The sequence below is a fragment of the Aethina tumida genome, chromosome 2 (genome assembly GCF_024364675.1).
Source record: "Aethina tumida isolate Nest 87 chromosome 2, icAetTumi1.1, whole genome shotgun sequence".
Classification (NCBI taxonomy): Eukaryota; Metazoa; Arthropoda; class Insecta; order Coleoptera; family Nitidulidae; genus Aethina; species Aethina tumida.
In genome coordinates, this window is record NC_065436.1 from 33,110,928 (window position 1) to 33,134,698 (window position 23,771).

General features: G+C 31.6%; 1 protein-coding gene across 4 annotated transcripts; it reads right to left on the bottom strand.

Annotated features, from left to right (window-relative positions):
- Window positions 1–13,024: 13,024 nt before the first annotated feature.
- Window positions 13,025–22,862, bottom strand: LOC109604145 (dentin sialophosphoprotein). Of its 4 annotated transcripts, XM_049963862.1 has the most exons (7): window positions 22,586–22,861; window positions 22,461–22,521; window positions 20,744–22,313; window positions 16,095–16,145; window positions 15,801–16,007; window positions 15,637–15,744; window positions 13,025–15,583 (listed from the first exon to the last, which is right to left on the bottom strand). In XM_049963862.1, the coding sequence occupies exons 5-7, from the start codon at window positions 15,991–15,993 to the stop codon at window positions 13,209–13,211; spliced, it is 2,676 nt and encodes an 891-aa protein (XP_049819819.1). In that variant the 5' UTR covers window positions 15,994–16,007; window positions 16,095–16,145; window positions 20,744–22,313; window positions 22,461–22,521; window positions 22,586–22,861; the 3' UTR covers window positions 13,025–13,208. The 4 variants fall into 4 exon arrangements, with proteins under 4 accessions (XP_049819819.1, XP_049819818.1, XP_019876233.1 ...); XM_049963861.1 differs by having other exon boundaries at window positions 22,461–22,862; XM_020020674.2 differs by lacking the exon at window positions 22,461–22,521.
- Window positions 22,863–23,771: the final 909 nt, after the last annotated feature.

The window sequence follows — 23,771 nt, forward strand, 5'->3', positions numbered from 1 at the left end:
AGTCTTCATGGAGAATATTTTGAAAAACAAGAAACAATTAAATTTTGTTCATATACGTGTATCTCGAAACTGATCGAACATCCAAATGTATCTTCTGGCAGTCTTAACTATCATATTTGCCCAATAATTTAACAGTATTTGTACTTTGTTTGATGTATTTGTAATATAAATATTCCGAATACTACATTTCTGTACAAACTTATAATAAATATTTAATTTTACATTTGTTGTATTATTTAGGTCTAAGATGGTTTTATTATTAAATTGAATATCATGTAAGACTTAGTTTTAATCCTAATATTAAGGTACCTTAATTACCTTAAAGTTTTAGATATTTTTTACAGTTAGCTGCTGAAAACTAAAAATTTTATTAAATAAATGTTATTTTACTGCTTATAATTAAGCATTTAATTTAAATAAATAAATATTTACTAAAAAAATTGATTGTTTATTATAATCAAAGTAGTATACCGTATCAAAAATGATGAGCGTGTCTACTCGCATATTGAGACGGAACATCAATACCCCTTTGTAAACAAAAAGGAAAGATATACATGCAATTATGTGGGCGGGCCGAACTGACTGGAGGGGATCATTTGGTTTTGCTGCGTTTAGCATGCGGTTCGTCTCCGCAGACGTTGTTTTTAGTATATTTTATTTAATTTTTGGGATACATTTTTATTTTGAAAAAAGTAGTTTATTTTTAGAATACTTATTTTTGTTTTTGATATACCCTCAAAAAATATTTCATTTTACAGATTGAAAATTATACAAAGTTACGAAATTTAAATGGAGCATCCGAAGAACTCGAACTACATCCCTACGCATACGGAGAGTTACTAAATGCATTCGCAAAGATTAATTTACATTGTGCGCCGGCGCGCACCAGCACGGCGCATTGTCTCTGAGAGTAGGGATTCTTACTACCGGACAAAACTTTTCTCTCTTTGTCGTGCATCCATCTCTTACAACATCCAGACACGAAGAGCATTTTTCGTACGGTATATCGTTACACTAACAGACTTTTACTACAATTTGGCAATTTGACAATGAAGTCAAATAGTATAGTATTGTAATTGCTCTGATTTGTGATGAAGCTCGTGTTAAAGAAAATTCTGGACTGTGATACATTTGTGTAGATCTTTAGTCGTTCACTGAATAAGCGGTTTTTAATTAATACACGATATATGCTTAGAGTGAAATCGTGACCAATGATCACATAATAATTTATTATCCCATAACTTACAACTAAAAAGTATGACTATTTTTTAACACAAGTTAAATGTATTAGTGTTTATATTAGTGTTTATGTTAGATATAGTTTTGTATATAGTTAGTTATCTTATCTCTTCGTGGTTTAGGCATGGGAATGTTTTCGTCCACTTATTAAGAGTATCCCTTAATGGGGTTAACGTAAACATTCCCTATTTTAAATAGGCCCATCCAAGGGGGTGGATGGCAGTCTAGCAGAAATTATTGTACATAAAGCATCTATATTGAACAGTGTAAAATGTAGAAAATAAAGTTTATCTAAACTGTTAAATACACTTATTTAACTTGCGACGTGAGTTAAATGTATTAGTGTTTATATTAGTGTTTATGTTAGATATAGTTTTGTATATAGTTAGTTATCTTATCTCTTCGTGGTTTAGGCATGGGAATGTTTTCGCCCACTTATTAAGAGTATCCCTTAATGGGGTTAACGTAAACATTCCCTATTTTAAATAGGCCCATCCAAGGGGATGGATGGCAGTCTAGCAGAAATTATTGTACATAAAGCATCTATATTGAACAGTGTAAATTGTAGAAAATAAAGTTTTATCTAAACTGTTAGATATACTTATTTAACTGGCGCAGTCGTACGGTTCACTTCAGTGAAACTATCACGTCGATTTCAATCGTTTGGAAGTGAAAGAACCACATTCCGAAGAAGCATCCATTAAGGAAAATCTAAGGAACAAATACTACAATTAAACACAATCAGCCGAGGACCATCCATCGAGGAAATCCAGAGCAACACATAGATGCAACACAACAAGAAGAATCTACGAGAATCCAACTGAGTTAAGTCCATCGTGGAGAAACCAGTAAGAAGAGATTCAGGAAATCAAACAAGTGGAACTCCCAACTAGTTACGTCCATCGCGGAGAAACCAGAAGGAAACCACAAATTAAACCATCCCACACGCTGAACTACGTCCATCGAGGAGAAGTCCACGCAACGGGGATAAAATTATAAATTTTATGTAAGTAACTCATGTTTTCCCATTAACATTTTAAAGAATTGAAATTGAAGCAATTCAGAATTAGAGTACTAAAAACTGCTAGAACTCGATATTAATTTCAAAATTAAATTTATTAACTAGTAAAAACAAACAAGTAAATCAAAATGGCTCAAATTACAATTAAAGACATGATGGATACCATTCCTACCTTTGATGGTGATTCGTCCAAACTTCGATTTTTTATTGGGAGACTGGAAAAAGTAGTTAACAAATTTTATGATATTAAGGACCCCGAAAGTTTAATAAACGACTACATCACCGCTTCTATTACTAATAAACTACGAGGCCCAGCCCTCGCAGTTATTGAAAACTCAAACGCAACTTCGATTACACAAATTAGAACGGAATTGATTAGACACTTTGGTGATATTAGAAATGAGCATAGTTTGTTGTACGATCTTCACCAGTTACGGCAAAGCCGCAGCGAAACCGCTTCGGATTATTACAATAAAATTTACGAATTATGCAATATTTTTAATAATTATGTAACCCTAAATGAACCGAATCCAGAAATGCGACACATGAGATTAGAACATTTTAACCAAAGCGCCCTAACGGTATTCCAAGCAAATATAAAACCAACTATATTAGCCTCAATGTTAAGGGTAAAAAGCCCAAGAAATATGTTAGAAGCTCTTGAATTCGTAAAAAGCGAAGAAAAATTCAATTACTATGCTTCTCAAGTTCAAACAAATTATAATAGATCACCCAATCAAAATTTTTCCCAAGGTTCCCAAAACCAAAGAAATTATAATAGACCACTCAATCAAAATTTTTCCCAAGGTTCCCAAAATCGCCAGCATGGTCAAGGCGTCCCCAACAGACAACAAAACTTTCCCCGTAACCCTGTAAATTTTCGAACTAAACAAAACAGAACCCAACACCCTACACCAATGAGTGGTGTATCCCACGTTAGAGCCAAAACAATCAATTCTCGTCAAAATCAGTCACCTAAATTTCAGTTTGAAGAGCTCTATAACTTAGAAAACAATAATCCAGTCGACACTAAAACCAATCAAAACGAGACTACTTACGAATTTAACGAAGAGAGTCCTTATTATGAAAAATTTTCGGGACGACCAATATTCAAAACCGACAAAGTAATTCAATTCCACACAAATCCCAACGGAAAAAAACTTCCTTACATCCAAATAAAAAACCCTCAATTAAAATTACTTATCGACACAGGCTCTACAAAATCTTTTCTTAATCCTTTAATCGCTCATAAATATTACCCTCACAAAATAATCAAAGAACCATTTATTGTTACAACAGCATTTGCATCATCCAAACACGACGAGGTCATGCAAACAAAGGCATTTCCAGAATTTAATAGTAACGAGGTGATAACATTTCATTTATTTAAATTTCACGAAATTTTTGACGGTCTAATAGGAGTAGATAACATGCATATCCTACAAATAAAACTAGATATTCCTAATAACATTCTAAGCACCCCAAATTCAAATAATAAAATTCTCTATCTACAGACTAGTAATAACATATTAATTCAAAAATTTATTCCCGGTAACACCACAATAACATTACAAGTGCCTACAACAATCTCCGAAGGTAATATATTAATTCCAAAACAAACAATTCAAAATTGCAAAATTCCTGAAATATTAACGACAGCTAAAAATGGTAAAGCACTTATAGAAATTTCAAATGTATCAGATGACGAAATTAATTTTTCCTTACTTTACCCGCTAAAAGCCTACAAAGCAGACAATAATTTCGAGCTGTATAATTTTCATATAACAGCAAAAGAAACTAAATTAAGAAATATTTCCGAAATTATTAGGACTGATCATCTAAATTCAGAAGAAAAAAAAGAAATCATCAAACTCTGCACAAAATATAAAGACGTCTTCTTTAAACCAGATGATAGTCTAACCTTCAGTAATCAAATCACACACAGGATTCGTACTACAGACGAAATACCTGTTTTTACTAAAACATACAGATACCCCTTCGTACATCGCGAGGAGGTAAAGAATCAAATTAACAATATGTTAGAACAGGGCATAATCCGTCCTAGCCACTCTCCTTGGTCCGCCCCTATTTGGGTAGTACCTAAAAAATCAGACGCTTCCGGAAAGAAAAAATGGCGAATAGTTGTGGATTATCGCAAATTAAATGAAAAAACAATAGACGATAAATATCCAATACCAAACATAACTGATGTCCTGGACAAACTAGGACGTTGTAATTATTTCTCCACTCTAGATTTAGCCAGCGGTTTCCATCAAATCGAAATGCACCCTGACGATGTACAAAAAACGGCTTTTAATGCCGAAAACGGCCATTACGAATACGTCCGCATGCCTTTCGGTCTAAAGAACGCCCCGGCGACTTTCCAACGAGTTATGGACAATATCCTGAGAGAATTGATTGGAAAAATCTGTCTTGTGTACCTAGACGATATTATCGTTTTCTCAAACTCCCTTCAAGAACACATTAACAATCTTGAACTCGTGTTCGGTAAGCTACGCAAGGCACACTTTCAAATTCAACTAGACAAATGCGAATTCTTAAAAAAAGAAACATCATTCTTAGGGCATATAATTACAAAAGAAGGTATTAAACCAAATCCAGACAAAATAATCGCAATAAAAAAATTTCCAATTCCCAAAACTAGTAAAGAAATAAAAAGCTTCCTTGGACTTTTAGGTTACTACAGGCGCTTCATTCCCAACTTCGCACATTTGACCAAACCAATGACCAAACTATTAAAGAAAAATGCAAAAATCACTTTAACACCGGAATACATAAATTGTTTTAATAATTGTAAAGAACTGTTAATGAACGACCCAATCCTTCAATATCCAGATTTCACAAAAACCTTCAATTTGACAACAGACGCGAGCAATTTCGCAATAGGCGCCGTTCTGTCACAAGGAGAGCCTGGCAAAGATAAACCCATTGCATATGCGTCCAGAACCCTTAACGAAGCTGAATGTAATTATAGCTCCATTGAGCGCGAATTGTTGGCAATAGTTTGGGCAACAAAGTACTTCCGCCCTTACCTGTATGGTCAAAAATTTAAAATTTTTTCGGATCATAAACCATTACATTGGTTATTTTCAGTCAAAGATCCTAATTCACGACTCACCCGTTGGCGTCTTAAATTGGATGAATATAATTACGAAATTATATACAAAAAAGGTTCATCGAACACTAATGCTGATGCACTCTCCAGAATAAAAATAACCGAATGTAATATGCACAATAACGAACTTGATCCAATGGCAGAACTAGAATCTATTCTGGCAAATGCCCCCGAAATGTCAGATGTCGAAGACCTAGACGAAATCCTAGAAACACTAGAAAATGCTCAACCAAAAGACAATTTAGAAATTAACGATAATGCAACCGTCCACACGAGCTTAGAGAATCCTATTTTAAATATCCCAATTTCAGAAAAGCCCTTAAATATGTTCAAAGATCAAATTATTATCAACGTAGTGTTACAAAACCCAAAGAAACCTGTCTTGAAAAAACTATTTGACAACAAAAATCGAACAACCATCGAAGTTACAAAAATAAATTTTGAGCAAGATATAATAAAAATATTTAAAGAATTTACGACCAGTAACAAAACCTTTGCAATTTTAATAAATCAAAAAGAGTACTTCAATCTATTAAATTGTACACTACAATCTAACTTCAGAAATTCTGCTCTTAAGTTAGTCATTTGTAACGAAATCTTACAAGACGTCGAAGATGATCATGAACAAACACACATTATTCAAAAATACCACGAAGGTAAAACAAACCATCGGGGTATCAATGAAACAACAATGCAACTGCGAAACCGGTATTATTGGCCTAATATGACTAATACAATTTCAATGTACATAAACAACTGTCAAATTTGTCAAACATTAAAATACGACCGAAACCCCCCTAAACAAATCCTCAATGTTTCACCTACGCCGTCTCACCCATTCGAAATTGTACATATCGATATATTTTCAGCAAACACACAAAAATTTTTGACGATAGTAGACTCATTTTCAAAATATGCTCAAGCATACCCGGTAACTTCCCCAAACGGAATAAATATAATTAAAGCCCTTATTATTTTCATGAGCCATCATAATTCACCATCAATTATTATCTGCGATAATGGCACAGAATTTAAAAATACAGTTTTCAAAGAATTTACGGATCTTCATCAAATTAAAATACATTTCACAACCCCACACACACACACCTCAAATGGTCCTATCGAACGATTACACTCTAGTCTAATTGAACACCTACGAATATTAAAAACAAAAGAAAAAGACCAAAGCATCATAGACCTAATGCCATTAGCCATACTAGGTTATAATAACAGCATCCATTCAGCAACAAAACACAAACCGAGCGATCTAATTAACAGCCACCTTAAAACGAACTCACCTTTCGACATTGACATTAACAAAAAAATGATGAATAATTATATTCTCAAACATAAAGAATTAACTCAAGAAATATATAAAAACATCAAAGAAAAATTAATTACCGATAAAACAAAGAACATTACCAATATTAATAAAAATAGACACGAACCACTGGAGTATACACCTGGTACAATAGTCTATCACAAAACTGACCACAGGAACAAGCTTGCCAACAAGTTCAAACCCTATGTAGTAAATAAAAATTTAACACAAAAAATACAAACAGTCAATACAAATTATAACAAAAACAACCTAAGAAGACCACTGTCTAACCGATACCATTCTAATGCAAATCTCAAATATACCGAATAATTTAAAAATACTCTTCCCAGACTACCTAAAATTCATGTTAATCGAACAGTTAAAATATATATATATAAAAAAAAAACAAACACATAAATATTACAGTATAATACAGTATTTATTATATTCCTAGTAGATTTATACTACTCTAATTCAAGAATTGTATTCCCTGTTCCTTCGACCAATACATGAGTTCTAGGCAACGCATAACAGTATAATTGTAATGTATTATGTATTATTAGTATATTATTGTATAGGTATTATTATGTATGTATTGTTGTAAATATTATTATGTACGGCCCTTAAAAAAAAAAAAAATATATATATATATATTTATATATATATGTATGTATGTATATATGTTTAAATAAGATAATAATAATATTTTTTTTTCTTTCCTTCTAAGGCCCTCTCTAAGAAGGGAGGAGTTAAATGTATTAGTGTTTATATTAGTGTTTATGTTAGATATAGTTTTGTATATAGTTAGTTATCTTATCTCTTCGTGGTTTAGGCATGGGAATGTTTTCGCCCACTTATTAAGAGTATCCCTTAATGGGGTTAACGTAAACATTCCCTATTTTAAATAGGCCCATCCAAGGGGATGGATGGCAGTCTAGCAGAAATTATTGTACATAAAGCATCTATATTGAACAGTGTAAATTGTAGAAAATAAAGTTTTATCTAAACTGTTAGATATACTTATTTAACTCGTGCTCACATCTATTTAGACTAGTTTTGTTTTATAAGCAAATCTGAAGTATTTGTTTACATTTAATAATCGGGGCAGTTCTTAAGAAAGAACCAGGCAGTCAAGCTTTAGATGTCGAGGGTTAAAGTACGTTTGTTGTAATAAAGCGTATTATTGTGAATTTAGTGTTTTAATCAAACTAAAAAGACAGATTAACAGTCGCTAATCTATCATAAATACATGTTACATGCAACCGTAATAGTAATTACACTTTTAGTTTTTTCCCATTTTCAATTCTATTTTATAATTAACGATTATTAGACAGATAGATACGTTTTGGAAACTTCAAAATCGTGGACTTTCAATATTATTTTGAACCCGAAAATCTGGTTTCGTGAACCCACGTAACAAAACGGTGCTTTTTAAAGCTATGTAACACAAGAATGATGTCTTCGAGTAGTGAACATTCGATTGGAATTGACATTCACTCAGTGAAGCTCCTGAAAACTAAGACGACTCCACTCTGCTGGGAAATTCAGATAGTCTAAGGAAAATCAGCAGAAATTCAGGCTTTTGTACTGGTAAGTCATAGATGTCAGTTAGTGGTAGCAATTCGGAATCGGAAACTGCAGCCGACTACAATTTTAAAATTCGATTACCTATAAACCACCAGGCACGACACCTTGCTTTCAAAAATTTATGCATCAATAAAATTGGCTCCACTAGGGTTAACACAAAAAATGATTCGCTTGTTGAAGAAACCATTAACCAAATAAGTAATTTAACACTTAATTCAGAATTAAATAATTCTAACGTACTAATACAAACAGTATTGTCAGATTTTAAAAGTGAATATCTACAAATTGTTCCTGAGTTTACTGGCACTTCTTAGTGAATTTAATCGTTTCTTTAATCGTTCATGTGTCTCCTGATAATAAACAGCAAATGGACGAAGACAATGACACAATCCACACAAACATCGAAAATTCTATTTGCGAACTTCCAATTTCCGAAGAACCTCTTAATGTGGGATCAAATCAAATTCATTTTCTGTCTGTTAAAACAAGAACAAAATTAGCAAGTATTATGCCATTATTCGATAACACAAAACAAAGAATTACAGTTCAAATTTCAAAAAATAATTATCTAAGCGATTTTAATATAAATTTATTAAAAAATATGTGCTCCAAAAATTAATTATTACTTCTATTTTGACAATGATACAATTCTGTTCAATCCTGGAACAGAATTTTAACAAAAACCTTAAATTCAGAAAATGTAACAAAATTCTAATAGATATAAAGGCAATTGATGACCAACAAAATTTGTTGAAAAAGTTGCACGAAGGAAAATGCAGCCATTGCAGTATCACTGATACTATTCTAAAACTTTCATCACGTTATTACTGGCCCAATACACAAAAGTCAAAAATTACATAAATAATTGCGAAACTGATAGAAAACCGTTGAAATTAAAATTCAATATTACTCCCACACCTACGAAACCATTTAAAATTATGCATATAGATGTTCTCAAATACGAACACCATAAATTCCTTACAATAATTGATGCATTTAGTCAATACGCACAAGTATATTACTTGGAAACATCTCAAGCAAAAGAAATAAGGGAAAAACTATTAACCATCTTTTCACACCATTCAACACCCACCATGATAGTATCAGATAACGGCCCTGAATTTAACAGCGGACTTATCTCTGAATTCTTTGTTTTACATAAGATAAAAATACATTTTTGCAGTCCACATCATCCTGCTAGTAATGGTTTAATAGAGAGATTTCACTCCACCTTTCTTGATCATCTGAACATATTAAACAATAGACCAGAATTTTCTAATGATTCTCTTAAGGTTAATACTCTTCTAGGAACCATAGAATATAATAGTAAAACCAAGTTAACACCATTTGAAATCCTAAATTATGATATGCAAGAACCTTTAGATATTAATTTAGAAACCACTATTTTCATTAATTTCATTCAAAGTCATAAAGAAAAATTGGTTGCTGTATATGAAATCATAAACGAACGACTTTTAACGAATGAAACTACAATTATTAATAAATTAAATGTTAGAAGAACGAAGAAATAAGTAATTCTAATAAGACTTAATATTGTTTTGAATATATTTCAATATATTGAGAATTTTTTATCTTTTCGTGATCTTAATTCTATTCACATCGCAGAAATGGAAAAACCTCCCCAAATCAACTTAAAACATTTGGAATTTACGAAATTGTCCAATAATATCCAACAAATCGAACCAGAACACTGGACATTTACCACCTATCGGAAACCACCTTCTTATATGTTTTACTGTTATGTGTAGGAGTTTTCAACATAATAAGATATTTTAAAAGAAAATCAATCAATCCAAAGGAGACCAGGAACAATCTTCAGTCATCCCAATTCAACGTCGGCGACGCCAAAATTTAACTTTCACCAGAGTTGATGGACTACGATGGGAGGAATTACATTGCACAACACGATGACTCCAAAAGAAACTCGAGACCGCTCGATCAGCATAACAGAGTTTATATATTAACTTTTTTTCTGTTGCACAATCACTCAATCGTGTTTTTTAAAAATAAAAGTTAAATTAATTGTTGATTAAAATTTATTCGTCATTCGAAAACAAACGCCAATTTAATATTTTGTAACAAAAGCAGTCCTCTTCTTTTTCCCGGAAAAAGTCTTCTTCCTCATTAGTGTTATAGGTCTCTGCGTAAACTTGTACTTGTGGACAATTTTCCGCTGTCAAGGCACGTTGAAGCTGTTTCTTAGGTTGTGTCACTAGAGCAGGTTGTGTTTGTTGACTATGTGATGGCACATCGTTAAGGTTGTTTGATTGTTGGTCAGAATTGGGTACGGGTTGATGAGCTTGTTTCTTAAGATATCTTACAATAGCAAGTTGATTCTCTTGATTATCTGATATCATTTCGCTTGAACTAAATGGGTTTTTCTGTGAAAAAAGGTTTTGTTGACTAGTTGAGGACTCTCTAATCATAGTATCAAATCCATATTTTGTATTAAAACTAGTTGCCTTTTTAGAAGGCTGTTCTTGAGCAACATCTTGGTTTTTCTTATTATCAATTGGGATGGTCTTTTTTCCAACTTCTCGAATATTATTAACATATTTTTTTTCTTCAATGGTCCAATTAATGGCAAATTTTCGGTCAGAATTATGGTGTTCCTGAGAGATAGGATGTCTTTGTTGACTAATTGATGTCGCTACATTCATATGATTCAAACTGTTCCTGGAGCTAGTTTCAAAAGTGCCGGGTTTTTTCTGAGCATCAGTTAAAATGATTGTTCCGGTACTACTTTTATAATTTATAACATTCTCTTTTTCGTTATTCGAAAGAGAAAAAGTTTTTGCCTCGTGAGGAGTAAGAATAAAGTTTTTCACGGGTTGATTTTGTTGACTATTTGATGTCGCTACATTCATATGATTCAAACTGTTCCTGGAGCTAGTTTCAAAAGTGTCGGGTTTTTTCTGAGCATCAGTTAAAATGATTGTTCCAGTACTACTTTTATAATTCATAACATTCTCTTTTTCGTTATTCGAAAGAGAAAATGTTTTTGCATCGTGAGGAGTAAGAATAAAATTTTTCACGGGTTGATTTTGTTGACTATTTGATATCGCTACGTTCATATGATTCAAACTGTTCCTGGAGCTAGTTTCAAAAGTGCCGGGTTTTTTCTGAGCATCAGTTAAAATGATTGTTCCGGTACTACTTTTATAATTTATAACATTCTCTTTTTCGTTATTCGAAAGAGAAAATGTTTTTGCATCGTGAAGAGTAAAAATAAAATCTTTCACGGGTATATTATTAAAATTTTGCTCCTCAAACTTTTGGGTGTTTATTTTCTTTTTCCATTGTTTAGATTGACAATTCCGTTTGTGCACTGCCGGTTGATCAATTTGAGGTTGAATTTTCTTTTGAATTGTCCCAGTATTATTACTTACGACACCTTCATTTCTATTATCCGAAGGGGAAGTTATTTTATTACTCATTTTTATTAAATGTTGAGTTGAAAGAATTAATTCTGATTTAGGATTTATCATAACAATTTTGGACGTATCAATGGGGCTGGCTGATGGTAAATTTTTATATTCATAATCAAATTCGCTTTTTCCAGTATCTGAATCTGAATAATCACTCAGACGAATTCCATGGATGTTCACTGCTTCTAAATCGCTCATTTTTAACTTTGAGATTGTGTTTATTTTCTTTTTGCTTTTCTTTTTCCGTTTTTTAGATTGACAATTCCGTTTGTGCACTGCCGGTTGATCAATTTGAGGTTGTATTTTCTTTTGAATTGCCCCAGTATTATTACTTACTACACCTTCATTTCTATTAACCGAAGGGGAAGTTATTTTATTACTCATTTTTATTAAATGTTGAGTTGAAAGAATTAATTCTGATTTAGGATTTATCACAACAATTTTGGACATATCAATGGGGTTGGCAGGTGGTAAATTTTTATAATATTCATCATCAAATTCGCTTTTTCCAGTATCTGAATCTGAATAATCACTCAGACGAATTCCATGAATGTTCATTGCTTCTGTATCGCTCATGTTTAACTTTGAGATTGACTTTGAAATTAAATATATGAGTCTTTGATTGTTAAATCATACTGTGAAGGAATATTAATATTAGATACTTTATAATTTATGGAAAAAGTTTACTTACATAATTCTTGTTGCTCGTATATAACTTTTCACATATAAATACAGTAATTTTGGATACCTTATGTCACCAATTCTGAAATATATTTCAATCAGGTTATATATTATATTATTGTTTACATTATTTAACAATAAAACTATTACAATTAAAGGAAATACAAAATAAATTTGGATTATTCGTTCTTTTTGGTTTGATTACACTATAAGTTATTGATTAAATGGAATTTATCTACAGTTATCTCGATTATCAGTTTTTGTTGTCATCAATAGATAAATTACAAACTTAAATGTTTATTTCAAGTAATTTTACAATTATTATAATATCGTCAATAAAGTCATTATTAAAGCAGATTGAGTAAATATGAACAAAATAATGTAAATAAGAACAAAAAATATAAATAAATATAATAAAAATAATTCAATGATCTTATCAAATATTACAGGTTATATTTAACATATAACTTTACTGTTTGAAATTTTTTAATTTATTTTTTATTTTATTTTGGCTTTTTGTATTTTAAAGGTTTCTAATTTGGATTTTAATTCTCTTGTCCAAATAATCAATGAGTTAAAAATAACACAAATTTACTCGTTTGTTTGGTTCTCTTTTATTGTTGACGAAATTAACAAATAAAAACAATACAAAATATTATTTATTCTAAAAAAATTACGTTAAAGATCACAAACTTAGAAATCAACATTTATTATTTATAAAAGTAAATAAGAGATCAAATACATAAATCACTTTATCCATCACATAAATTAAAATTAATCTTTTTCTGACTTCCCATTGAAGTTGTCGTTTTTCTTTTCTTCAATGACGACAATTTTTGATGGGTCAACATTACACGGGGGCGGCATCAAACTGTAATACATCTCGTCAAATTCATCTCTCCCACTGTCAGAGTTTTCACTGTCGATCAAAATGCCGTGCACTTTCATGGCGTATATATCGTCTTCACCGAAGTTGAAGTTGCTCTCTTTATTTTTAGGTCTAGGCTTTCTGTTTCTTTTATTTTTTCTACCAACGATTTCAGTCCACCGTTCAACTTCGTAAGATGCTGCGGCCGCCGAATTAAATTCTTCATCACTCGTATCCGTCGAGTTGCCCCATTCCGGATCATAGGAAGTGTTGCGTAATGGCGAACTCATGTACCATCCATAATCGTCACTCGAATCAGTTTCGTTATTTTTTAAAGTCTCTTGTGATAACCGGTCGGTATCATCCGAGTGTTCATCTGGTGTATTCTCGTTACTCTTAAATGATAAGTCTCCGTTGTTAAAAACTGTATTATCTAATTTATATGTCTCTTTTTCATCATTATTGGACGTAACTTGTAAACTTAATGGATGCTCTTCTAGAGCTTGTACATCAAGTTCTTCATTTGTTTTACATGCCGATTCTAAAATAGCGTTTTCTACGGAGTCCATTGTTGATCTACAATAAGTTCTATCAACATTGGAAGCAACTTGGACGATTTCTTTCATAACATCCGCATTATCCAATTTATTAGTCCTTTTCATTGAACCAGTGTATGGTTTTTTTAAATAATCTGTTGATTCGACATCAAAGTTTTCATTGTTCTTCTTTTTTGAACGCTTCTTTCTGGTTTTATTAGATTCAGCTTGCTCTTTTGCCGAAATATTTCCCGACCTTAATTGTTCATTTTTGTATAAAGAATCTCCGCATTTTCCTGACGTTTTTTCAGGTAGTTGAACTGTTGATTTCTTTTTTACGAGTTTGTCCTTTTTTGTTATTTTACAATCTGTGTTTTCTTCTGTATCGCCCGTAGCTTCTCTTGAATTCACGAAACCATCATTTGGAGGTATATCCTCTAAGTTTCGTTTCTTTTTAATATTTTCTGAATTAGTATTTGAATTAGATTGATGTCCATTTGTTGATTTATTCTTGCCGCCAGGTTTGTTTAATTTCTTTAGTGTCACCATTTCATCCAGGACGATTTGCTTGCTGTTTCTTTTAATTTTTCTACAAATGACTTGAGCCCACGTTTCAACCGCGTCTGACACAGCGGGTGCCCCATTAAATTCATCACTCGTATCTGTCGAGTTACCCGATTCTGTATCATACGAAGTGTTGAGACATGAGGAACTCATCGCATCCTCATCGCTTAACTCGTTTTGATTATTTTTTATGCCAAGTTTGGATAACTGTTGGGTAATACGTAAGTTACTATCCGAATTCTCACCTTCAGTACTTGTCAACGAATTATCTAGTAGGGACAAATTTGGTAAAGAGTCAAATAATGCATATCCGTAATTCAGATTAAGATCTGAAAAGCGACGGAACGTCTCTTCACAAGTTACTTCATCTAGACTTGCATCGTTTAATTTAAATGTCTGTTCTATTGTATAAGATCTAACTGGCGAACTTAATGAATGATCTCTTAGAGTTTGTACATCAGCTGCCCTATCTGATTCTGGAACCCCGTTTGAATAATATTTATCAATCTCAGAAGCAATTTGGAGGAGATTATCAGTATTTTTTGTTACATCCTGCCATTCTTTTAAATCCCCACTTGATTCCGCAGCAGAATTTTCTTTGTTCTTCTTTTTTGAACGCTTCCTTTTTTTGATTACATTAGATTTGGGTTCTTGTGGAGGTTTCACTAAATCATTTCCAGAATTTAAGTGTTCTTTAACGCTCGCAGAATCTTTTTGCGTATCAGCTGAAGTTTCTTCTTCAGGTAATTGAATTGCAATTTTCTTTTTTCTATGCCTCTTCTTTTTTGTTGTTTTGGGCACTGTGGTTCCTTCCTCAACCTCACATACGTCCACACTTCCAACTTCTTTCTCGTTTTTCGTTGTTGCGACGTCACCTTCTGTGTTCGTTAAACCAATATTCGAAAGAGCTTTCTTTCGACTACGTTTCTTCTTCGTTTTGACTGAAATAGTTTTTGGATCAGACTGATTTTCATTTGTCGATTTGTTGTGGCTGCCGGGTTTGTTTAGATTCTTCAGTACCTCTATTTCTTCGATAGTAAATCCATATAAACTACAGAGTTTTGAATTAATCTGTTCCTGATTTGGTAAATTCTCCTGGCTTCGAGGACAAATGCAACACTGTTGAACAGGGGAGCTTTGTTTTCTGAACATTTCTGAATTGTGTTCTACAATTTGTCTCACTAAAATAAAAAAGCAAGTAGTCAAATCTAGAAATATAAAACGGGAAACTCACTTTTTACCAAACCATATTGATCTTCGTTTATTTTCCACTCAGGTTCACCATTGTCTGCAGTCGTAGCCTCTATGATACCATTCTTAATGAAATCCTCCAACTTATTCACTGAAAACAAAAAATACGTTACAACGAGTAATTTAATTAAAAATTTATCCACTCACGAGGTACAGCTATGGGACCCCTATAATTTGATATTACTTTTACCGAAGGAATACCCATTGAAGTGTTTAATTGAGACGGTGAACATTTCGGTTCTTCAAGAGTGCGATCATCTATTGGACATTGGTCCAATATAACAAAATTTGACTCCGTAGGCCAAGTCTCTTCACAGTTGATACAGTTGTGACATATCATTTTTTCTGCTGAAACTAATGGTGAGTTTTTGGCATGGACAACAAATTATGAATGGAAATTATCACACATTTAAAAATAAAACTTATTATCTAGTAACTTACTTGGCACGTCCGGCGTTATAAGTTTATCGGGTATGTGAGGTGGTCTCTTCGCTGAAATCAACAAACAAATATTCTTATAATAACTTAATTTGTTTAATTTGTCTTCTAATGAAACCTAAATACTGTCAATACGTCTATAAATATACAAAAAGAATATATTTATATTATTTATTAGGTCGTAAATCATTAAAAATTTCAATTTATTTATATTAAAGATAATCAATAAAAGACCAACTATTTCTCTCACTTACTTTTGTATTCTTCTTCGTACAAATTAACATTAGATATGGCAAAATGAAACTTTCTAATTACAAAATATTAAATTATTAAAGGAAATCACCTTTATGGGATATTAGTTTTACATTTTGCGTAGCAGTAATTCAGAAGAACCAGAGTGAGAATAAAATAATAATAAATTGTTAAAAACACCAACTTTCACTAAATTTGTAAAAATACATTTCCTACGTCTTTTACGTATCTCGACTACGTTCAACCAATTAAAATGACTAACCCGTATGGTTGTTATTAATTAATTGGATAAAATACAAATAAACTTCCTGTATACAAATACACAGATGAAATCGTAAACAATAAATATTATACATAGAAACTACACGAAATACGAAATAGTGGCCCCACATATTATATAATCTATTGTTAACTTACTTTTTCTACGGACAACTTTACGCATACGACTCATCCAAATGACCATCAAAATGCTGGTGATAGGTGTTAACACTAAGAAAACCCTTCGAAGTAAATTAAACCGATTGTTTGATAAACACGACAACATAACCTCATATATTATTCGCAACAACGAAATAAAACTAATGTTGTTATCTGAATATAAAACTTAATCTGCATTCCGTTGTAAGTGCGCATAATAAACAAGGAAGTGTTTTGATTCGTTTATTTGGGAGATTTACGTACATTCATGACTCATTGGGAACCACATTTTTCAATTCTTATTTAATTAGATTTGTTTAGATATAACGAAAGTTTTTATTCCATATTTGTATCGCAATCAATATTTGTGTATATATTTTTGCAAAGAATAATTATGTTCATATTTAGTGCAGAATAACAGATAAATTAAAAACAGAATAAAATCTAATCTACATAATTATATCAACTTATTAAAATATATTAAAACTATAAGTTGTATTACTGGAATTGGATGTCAATACTTGTTATTCTTCTATCAACTATGCAACTGGTCAATCTAATTATAATTTTTCTTACTTGATTAAATATAAGTCCCATGTTACCAAAACCGAAAGAAACTAAGGTAACTAAGATAGAAGGGTGATATGTTGTAAAATGGACAATTAAACAATCAAGAACAGATTTATGTTATATTAAATTTCAATGAATATTTTGTACGTAAATTTTCCTGAGGTACTTTTAAATGTGTCTCTTCGCGCCATTTTGTTTCATAAGTCTTATCAGTCCTTTTTAAACTATGGGTCGCAACCCCAAATGGGGCCGCGAGAGATTTTAATGTCAAATATTTAAACACACATTGTGCAATTTTTAATTTTAGATTTTTATATGTTTCTAAACGAATTCTTAAACTATATATTTTCATATGTATGTGTAAATTGTTACCTAATAAATAAATCATCAAAAAATATATATTTATCTTTTATATTTACATGGGGTCAGAGGCGTTTTTTAAAAGTTCATCTCTTTTTATTACTATATGACGTCAACTAATAATAACACCAAAGAATCAATATAAGAAATGTTATTGACGTGGTGGATATTTTATTAAATAAATGTCTGTTGTTAATTAATTAAATTTAACAAATACGGGACAAAAAATCGCGTATTAGCTATATCTTGGAACGGTAAATTTTATTGGCTATTTTGCTGACCATATCTTTTATTTTCAAAGGGTAGTAAAGATATTTGGTATAAAAGAGATTTTGTGACAAAAGCTCTGATCATCATCAATATTGATTTTCTTTTTTTGTTTTATATACAGTGTTCCTCATTAGACTCAAACCTCACGAGCCACCACCACCAGACGTCAACCTTGTAGAAAATATAGGGGAATACATTTATAACCAAATTCCATATTTCGATACATTTCAAATTTAAATGAACTGGTCACAGCAAAGAGTTATGGCTATAATGTTTAACATTTTAAAAAGTTATAACTTTAATAATGACCAGTTATTAGAATTATACACAATCAAAGTGTCTAGGTAACACCCAGAAAAATTGAATTAAATTAAAAAATAATATAATTTATAAATTATAAAATAATATAACTAAATATAAAAGAACTGTATAACACATTTTTTAATGCAAAAATAATGTTTTTTTACTTATATCAAATTTTTGTAAAAATACTTTTATTATTATAGAAAAGCACCATTTAAGTGACAAAAATTAGTACAATGACATAAAAGAAAGACATCCAGTGGGATAACTACCCTACCAAAGGACCGTTCGGAAACACTCGGAATCCGGTAGAAAAAGTATGGGATGCTATGAAAAGAAGACTTTTGAATCACCAAAATCATTATGGGGACCACCAGCAACTATAAGCTGATATTGAGAATGCCAAATCAATGTAAGGCGGTTGTAAATAACCAAAAAGCTCTGTCCCGATATTAGTTTTTAATAAAACAATACATATGGCATAATTATTATAAATAACAATAGATATTTGGATAATAGGTGGGTGTTATTATTTTAATTTTTGAACATCATTTTAAAATATTTTATTTATTTAATTAGTAACACTTTACTTACATTATTACACTTACTAATTCATTGTATTTTTACATTAGTTTTTTTTTTTTTTGTTTTACTGTAATAATTTAAAAATGTCCTCTAGTCACTTCGACTATGTTTATTATTCCGTTTCTCAGGATAATATTTTAATAAATAGTCTAATAAATTGTTAGTTTTTAGCATAAAATATTTTTTTAACAAGTTCACCGCCAGAGAAGGAGGTAGATATTTATATATCATCTAATTCCTCTTACCCGAGTCTTCAATCAGTTAATATTCGGTAAATTTATAACGTACCCTTTTCGTATTCCGTTCCGGTTTTCCAATTAGATTTATAAGCAATAACTTCAGGTATCTGTGTAATTTCTTTTGGTTTCATTTTTGCGATTCCCAAAGGTGGAAAATTAATTTCATCAAGAATTATGGTCTCTTCATCATGTTTGGAAGACCGTCTCGGTATAGTCGATGTGTTTTTACGTGTTATCACTGGTTGCCTCTGTTTGTTGATGTATTGTTTTTTTGAAACACTGGATGGAGTGTCAAGTTGTGTAAATTCTATATTATTTTTGATCGAATTCCTTTTCTTGCGACTTACGGTTTGCCAACTTTCCTCGTCCATCCTTGATTATATAAATTCCACAACTTCTAGATTCTTGAGCAAGGACAGCCGGTCATAATTTTCAAAAGAGCAATTTAAATATTTACTTAAATAATTATGTGGTGTTGCATAAGTTTTAAAATTTTCATATTCACTTTTGCACCTCTTTTTCTTCTTCCTAATTTTTTTTCTGGGACACTGCTAACTTTTGAGGAGACGTCAGTACTTTTTTAATTGAATTGAATGTAAACTATTTTAAATTTATATGCTTTGTGTTAATATGTGCTATTAAAATGTATAATAAAACTAATGAAAGATGATATGGCGACTATATATTTAGAAATTTATCTCTAATATGATTCATAGCAATTTTTATTTGTATGTGAACATTGAAAATCTATTGGATTTTGGAGATTACTATAATATCACAAACAATTGTCAAAAATTATAATGTATATAATTATCTCAAGATAATATACTTGAAATACAAATAAATTTAAAGTTGGCAGTTATAGAGTCTGCTGATAGAAGTGAAAACTTAGAACTTGATACTCCAAGCAACAATTTTATGTATGTTTATATGGTTTTTTATTATTTAAATATGTTACGGGCTGTACAAGATCATGATAAAATATAAATACAATTCAATTGAAATAACAATTAATATACAATCATATTATTTATGGATAGTATTTGTATTTACTTAAATTTCAATGTACATGATTTTTAACATTATTTTAATTGTTTGCATCATTAATTTCAACAATACTTATATTTTTTGTACTTTCAATTATTTCATTTTGTTTTAACAATATACAATAGGCTTATGGTAACTAAAGTAAGAAATCAAAATGTTTTATTCAAATTTATCTCAGTATCGTGTAAAAGCGGCATCGATTTTCGTTTTATGTTTTGTAGTACGAGTTTTCGATCACTGGACATATTTATATAAATTTTTCAGTAAATCCATTCAATTTCACTTATGAGATATACACAGCACTATACGTCAACTGTATAGCTACAGATATACTGCTGCTGCAGATAAGCGTGTCGGTGACGCGAACGCACGAGATTTCACCTATCCAACAAGTGTTTAAGGCGCATAGCACATTACGCGTGTGCCAGTTGTGAGCATGTCAATGACGCGAACGCATAATATTTCCCTAAAAATTTCGAATATTTCTATATAGAGATTCCTTTCAGACGGCATTCTCCTCTATGAACCCTCCACTTTCAAAACAGTAATAGATATTAGTAAAATTTTACCAGATTTCAAAATGCTCTGAAATCTATAGCTGTAACTCACCCTCTAGTTCCGGGATTTTATTCTTAAGGTCTAGTTTTCGGGGTACCTCTTAAAACACCAGCAGACACATAGTTTGTTGGTCTAGTAACCGAGGTTGCCAGCTAAACCAACAAATTTTTTCTTTTGTCTGGATTTATTAACAAGAAGGGCGAGCACGTCGGTGACGCGAACCCATAAGATTTTCCCCTACCAAAAAGTGCCCAACGCGGCTAAAGAAAACAAATAATGACAAAAATTTAATGGTCAATAGTACACAAATACAATAAAAAATATATACAAATAATTTATGTACTTAATAAAGGTCACTTAAAAAATCAGTCATATTTCAAGCTAAAAATCCCATAATTAACCTTAACGAATTTCTTCTTTTTGTTCTTTATACTATTTGAACATCTTTCAATATGTGCTCGCGAATGTCGATTATTATTTGGCACAAAGTTAAGTCCATCGTCTACAAATTCTTCCCTAAAATCCGCATGAGTATCGTGATTGTTTCGAGTTAAGGCTCTTTCTGCTTCTGTCAAAGCATTATTGTTGTTTATAGCTTGCAAATTTAGTCCGACACGGGCTACACTTGCAAACGTGTTTTTTGGTCGTTGATTTGGTTTTACGATCTGACTGTTTGAATCCTTTGGGGTAACCACAACTATCTTTGATGTATCGATAATCGTGGGGGGTGGTTGGTTCTTGTAATATATTTCGTCAAATTCGTTTTTTCCACTGTCATCACTTTCACTATCATAAATTCCATGTATTATCCTGCACAGCTCATCATCCTCCAAAGAAAGCTGGTCATCATAAATTTCCTTAGAAAATTTGTCTGAATTTGTTAAAATGCTTGGAATACTTGGCTGTAAAGCATCCTGTATTAATGTCAGTGGGCTAACATTCCAGGGTGATTTAATTCCGTTCTTGTTTTTCAAGTTTTCGAAACTGTAATATTTATTATTGGAATCCGGATATTCTTCCTGAGTGGTTTGAATATATTGATCAGATTGAGTGGGGCGATTATTTTTAATCACGTTCTCTTTACCACTGCTTTGTTTTTTCAATTTGGAAGATATTTCTTTGTTTTTAACGTTATGAACCGACGCACCGGACAATACACCGTCATATTTTTTTTTCCTAAACGAACGAATTTCTTCGAATGTTGTAATGGGAGTTGCCTCCTTGTTTTTAAACAAATTTGTCGCTTCTTTTTGTTTAAATGTTGGTTTACAAGCATCTGTACTCTTTTTCACTTTTCTATTTGTTTGTTTTGGAACAATTAACTTGGGTTCTTTAGATTTAAGGTCAGCTGATTTTTTTCCAGGTACAACAGAAGTGGATCTTCTCGTTTGCTTTTGAATATTTGGTGCCGTCTTACTTCCAATTAGGATTTCATTCAAGTTTTGTATTTTTTTAAAATCCTGATTATTTTTTGTACTGTGTTCATCCTCCGTTTTTTTATGTTGACTTATAAACGGATTGCTCAAATCTGTATAATTTTTCGGGGCTCCTGTTTTGGTAAGTCTAACCTTCCTTGAATATCTTATTCGCGGTGTGTTTGGGATTTGTTTGAGGTAAATATCTAAAAAAAAACAGTTTATTTTTTAATGATTTATAAGTGCCAGTAAAAGAAAATATACATATTTATAAAACTAAATTAAAACTCGATTCAAAACAGCACTCTTTATGAAACAATTTTTAATAATTTGACATTATTTCAAAGTAGTACCTTAAGTTTGGTGTCGATGAGTCACAATTTGTTGTGTTTATATCTACGACATCCACTAATACTGATAACAGATCAACTTTCAATTTGCCAAAAAATGAAATTAATACATTTATATTATTACTCACAGTATAGAATGAAGCCAAATAAAATAATAACGATCCAAAACATCTTTTCAACAACTATAAACCCCGATCATTCTAGCAACACCGCCGTACGATTGATAAACACAAGTAAACTCTTACATCGCCTTCAACTAGTTCGCTTCAGCAGGTTGAGAAAAATGCACATGCATTTTGATGTGAATGTCGTATCAGGAAGTTAGGCAAACACGATCGCACATCCAGTACTCTCTCAGCAGGAATCAAGTTAAGCAGTGTGGTACCGGATTCCCGACATTGTTTTTGTTCATTTATGAAAGTAGTATCCATCATTCAATCAAATAATACCAATATCTGTTCAAAAGTTATCAGTGTTCCAGAAAAAAAGGATTAGGAAAAAAAAAGTGAATTTGGAAATACATACATAGTATTTACAGAACTTTATAATCTACTTAGTGCTTCAATAACAATACTGATATAAAAAAAATTGAAAATTTATTGTTCATTCAAAAAACCGAGGCAACAAGAGACACAATTTGAGCCAACAACCAGTAGCTGTGGTCGCCAATCAGATGACAAGACTGTTTTCTTATTATTTCTGTTACATAAAATCGGGCGTTCTCTACATACAGGCTTCGTGAAAATGCTGGAATCACTATAAGTCTCTCCATCAGAAGAAGAACCTTGCATTAAGGTGGTTTTAGAGCCACAGGGAGCATTGGGTTATCTGCACATGCTGTAATTGTTTTTTAACAGGTGAATCTTGGTACTCATTATGTCACTAGGATAGCCGTATTTGAACATGGCGTGAACGTGGTGTGAGACATCATGAGCAAAATATGACTTCAATTATTGCTTTTGGAGGTAGTTCGGTATCAGTGTGAGATTGAAGTTGAATTATTACTACAGAGTTCTCATATTAAAACGACAAACTATATATGCTCGATGTTAACATAACATTAGTTATTCAACCAATTATTATTCCATTTGGACCAGATTTCGTTTTATAGAGCTGACAATGCCCGATCTCATCATGCGAGACTTATACATACTAATCCAATTGAACACGAATCAGTCGTCTTCAACGACAAATTTACAGGCCAAACCACCAGCCTCAAAATTTAGAGGTACTTGTTAATGCACTTAGAGAAGAATGGCAAGCTATGTTGACTATTTTTGAATATGCCAAGGAGGATGGAGACTGTTCATAGGG

Bases quoted from the DNA above. Each gene is read 5' to 3' on its own strand.
- LOC109604145 (XM_049963860.1), bottom strand. From the start codon at position 16,887: ATGTTGTCGTGTTTATCAAACAATCGGTTTAATTTACTTCGAAGGGTT. The intron at 16,146-16,760 runs GTAAGTTAACAA...TGTTGATTTCAG, and splicing joins TAAAGTTGTCCGTAGAAAAA to CGAAGAGACCACCTCACATA. The intron at 15,584-15,636 runs GTGAGTTTCCCG...TTTTTATTTTAG, and splicing joins TCAATATGGTTTGGTAAAAA to TGAGACAAATTGTAGAACAC.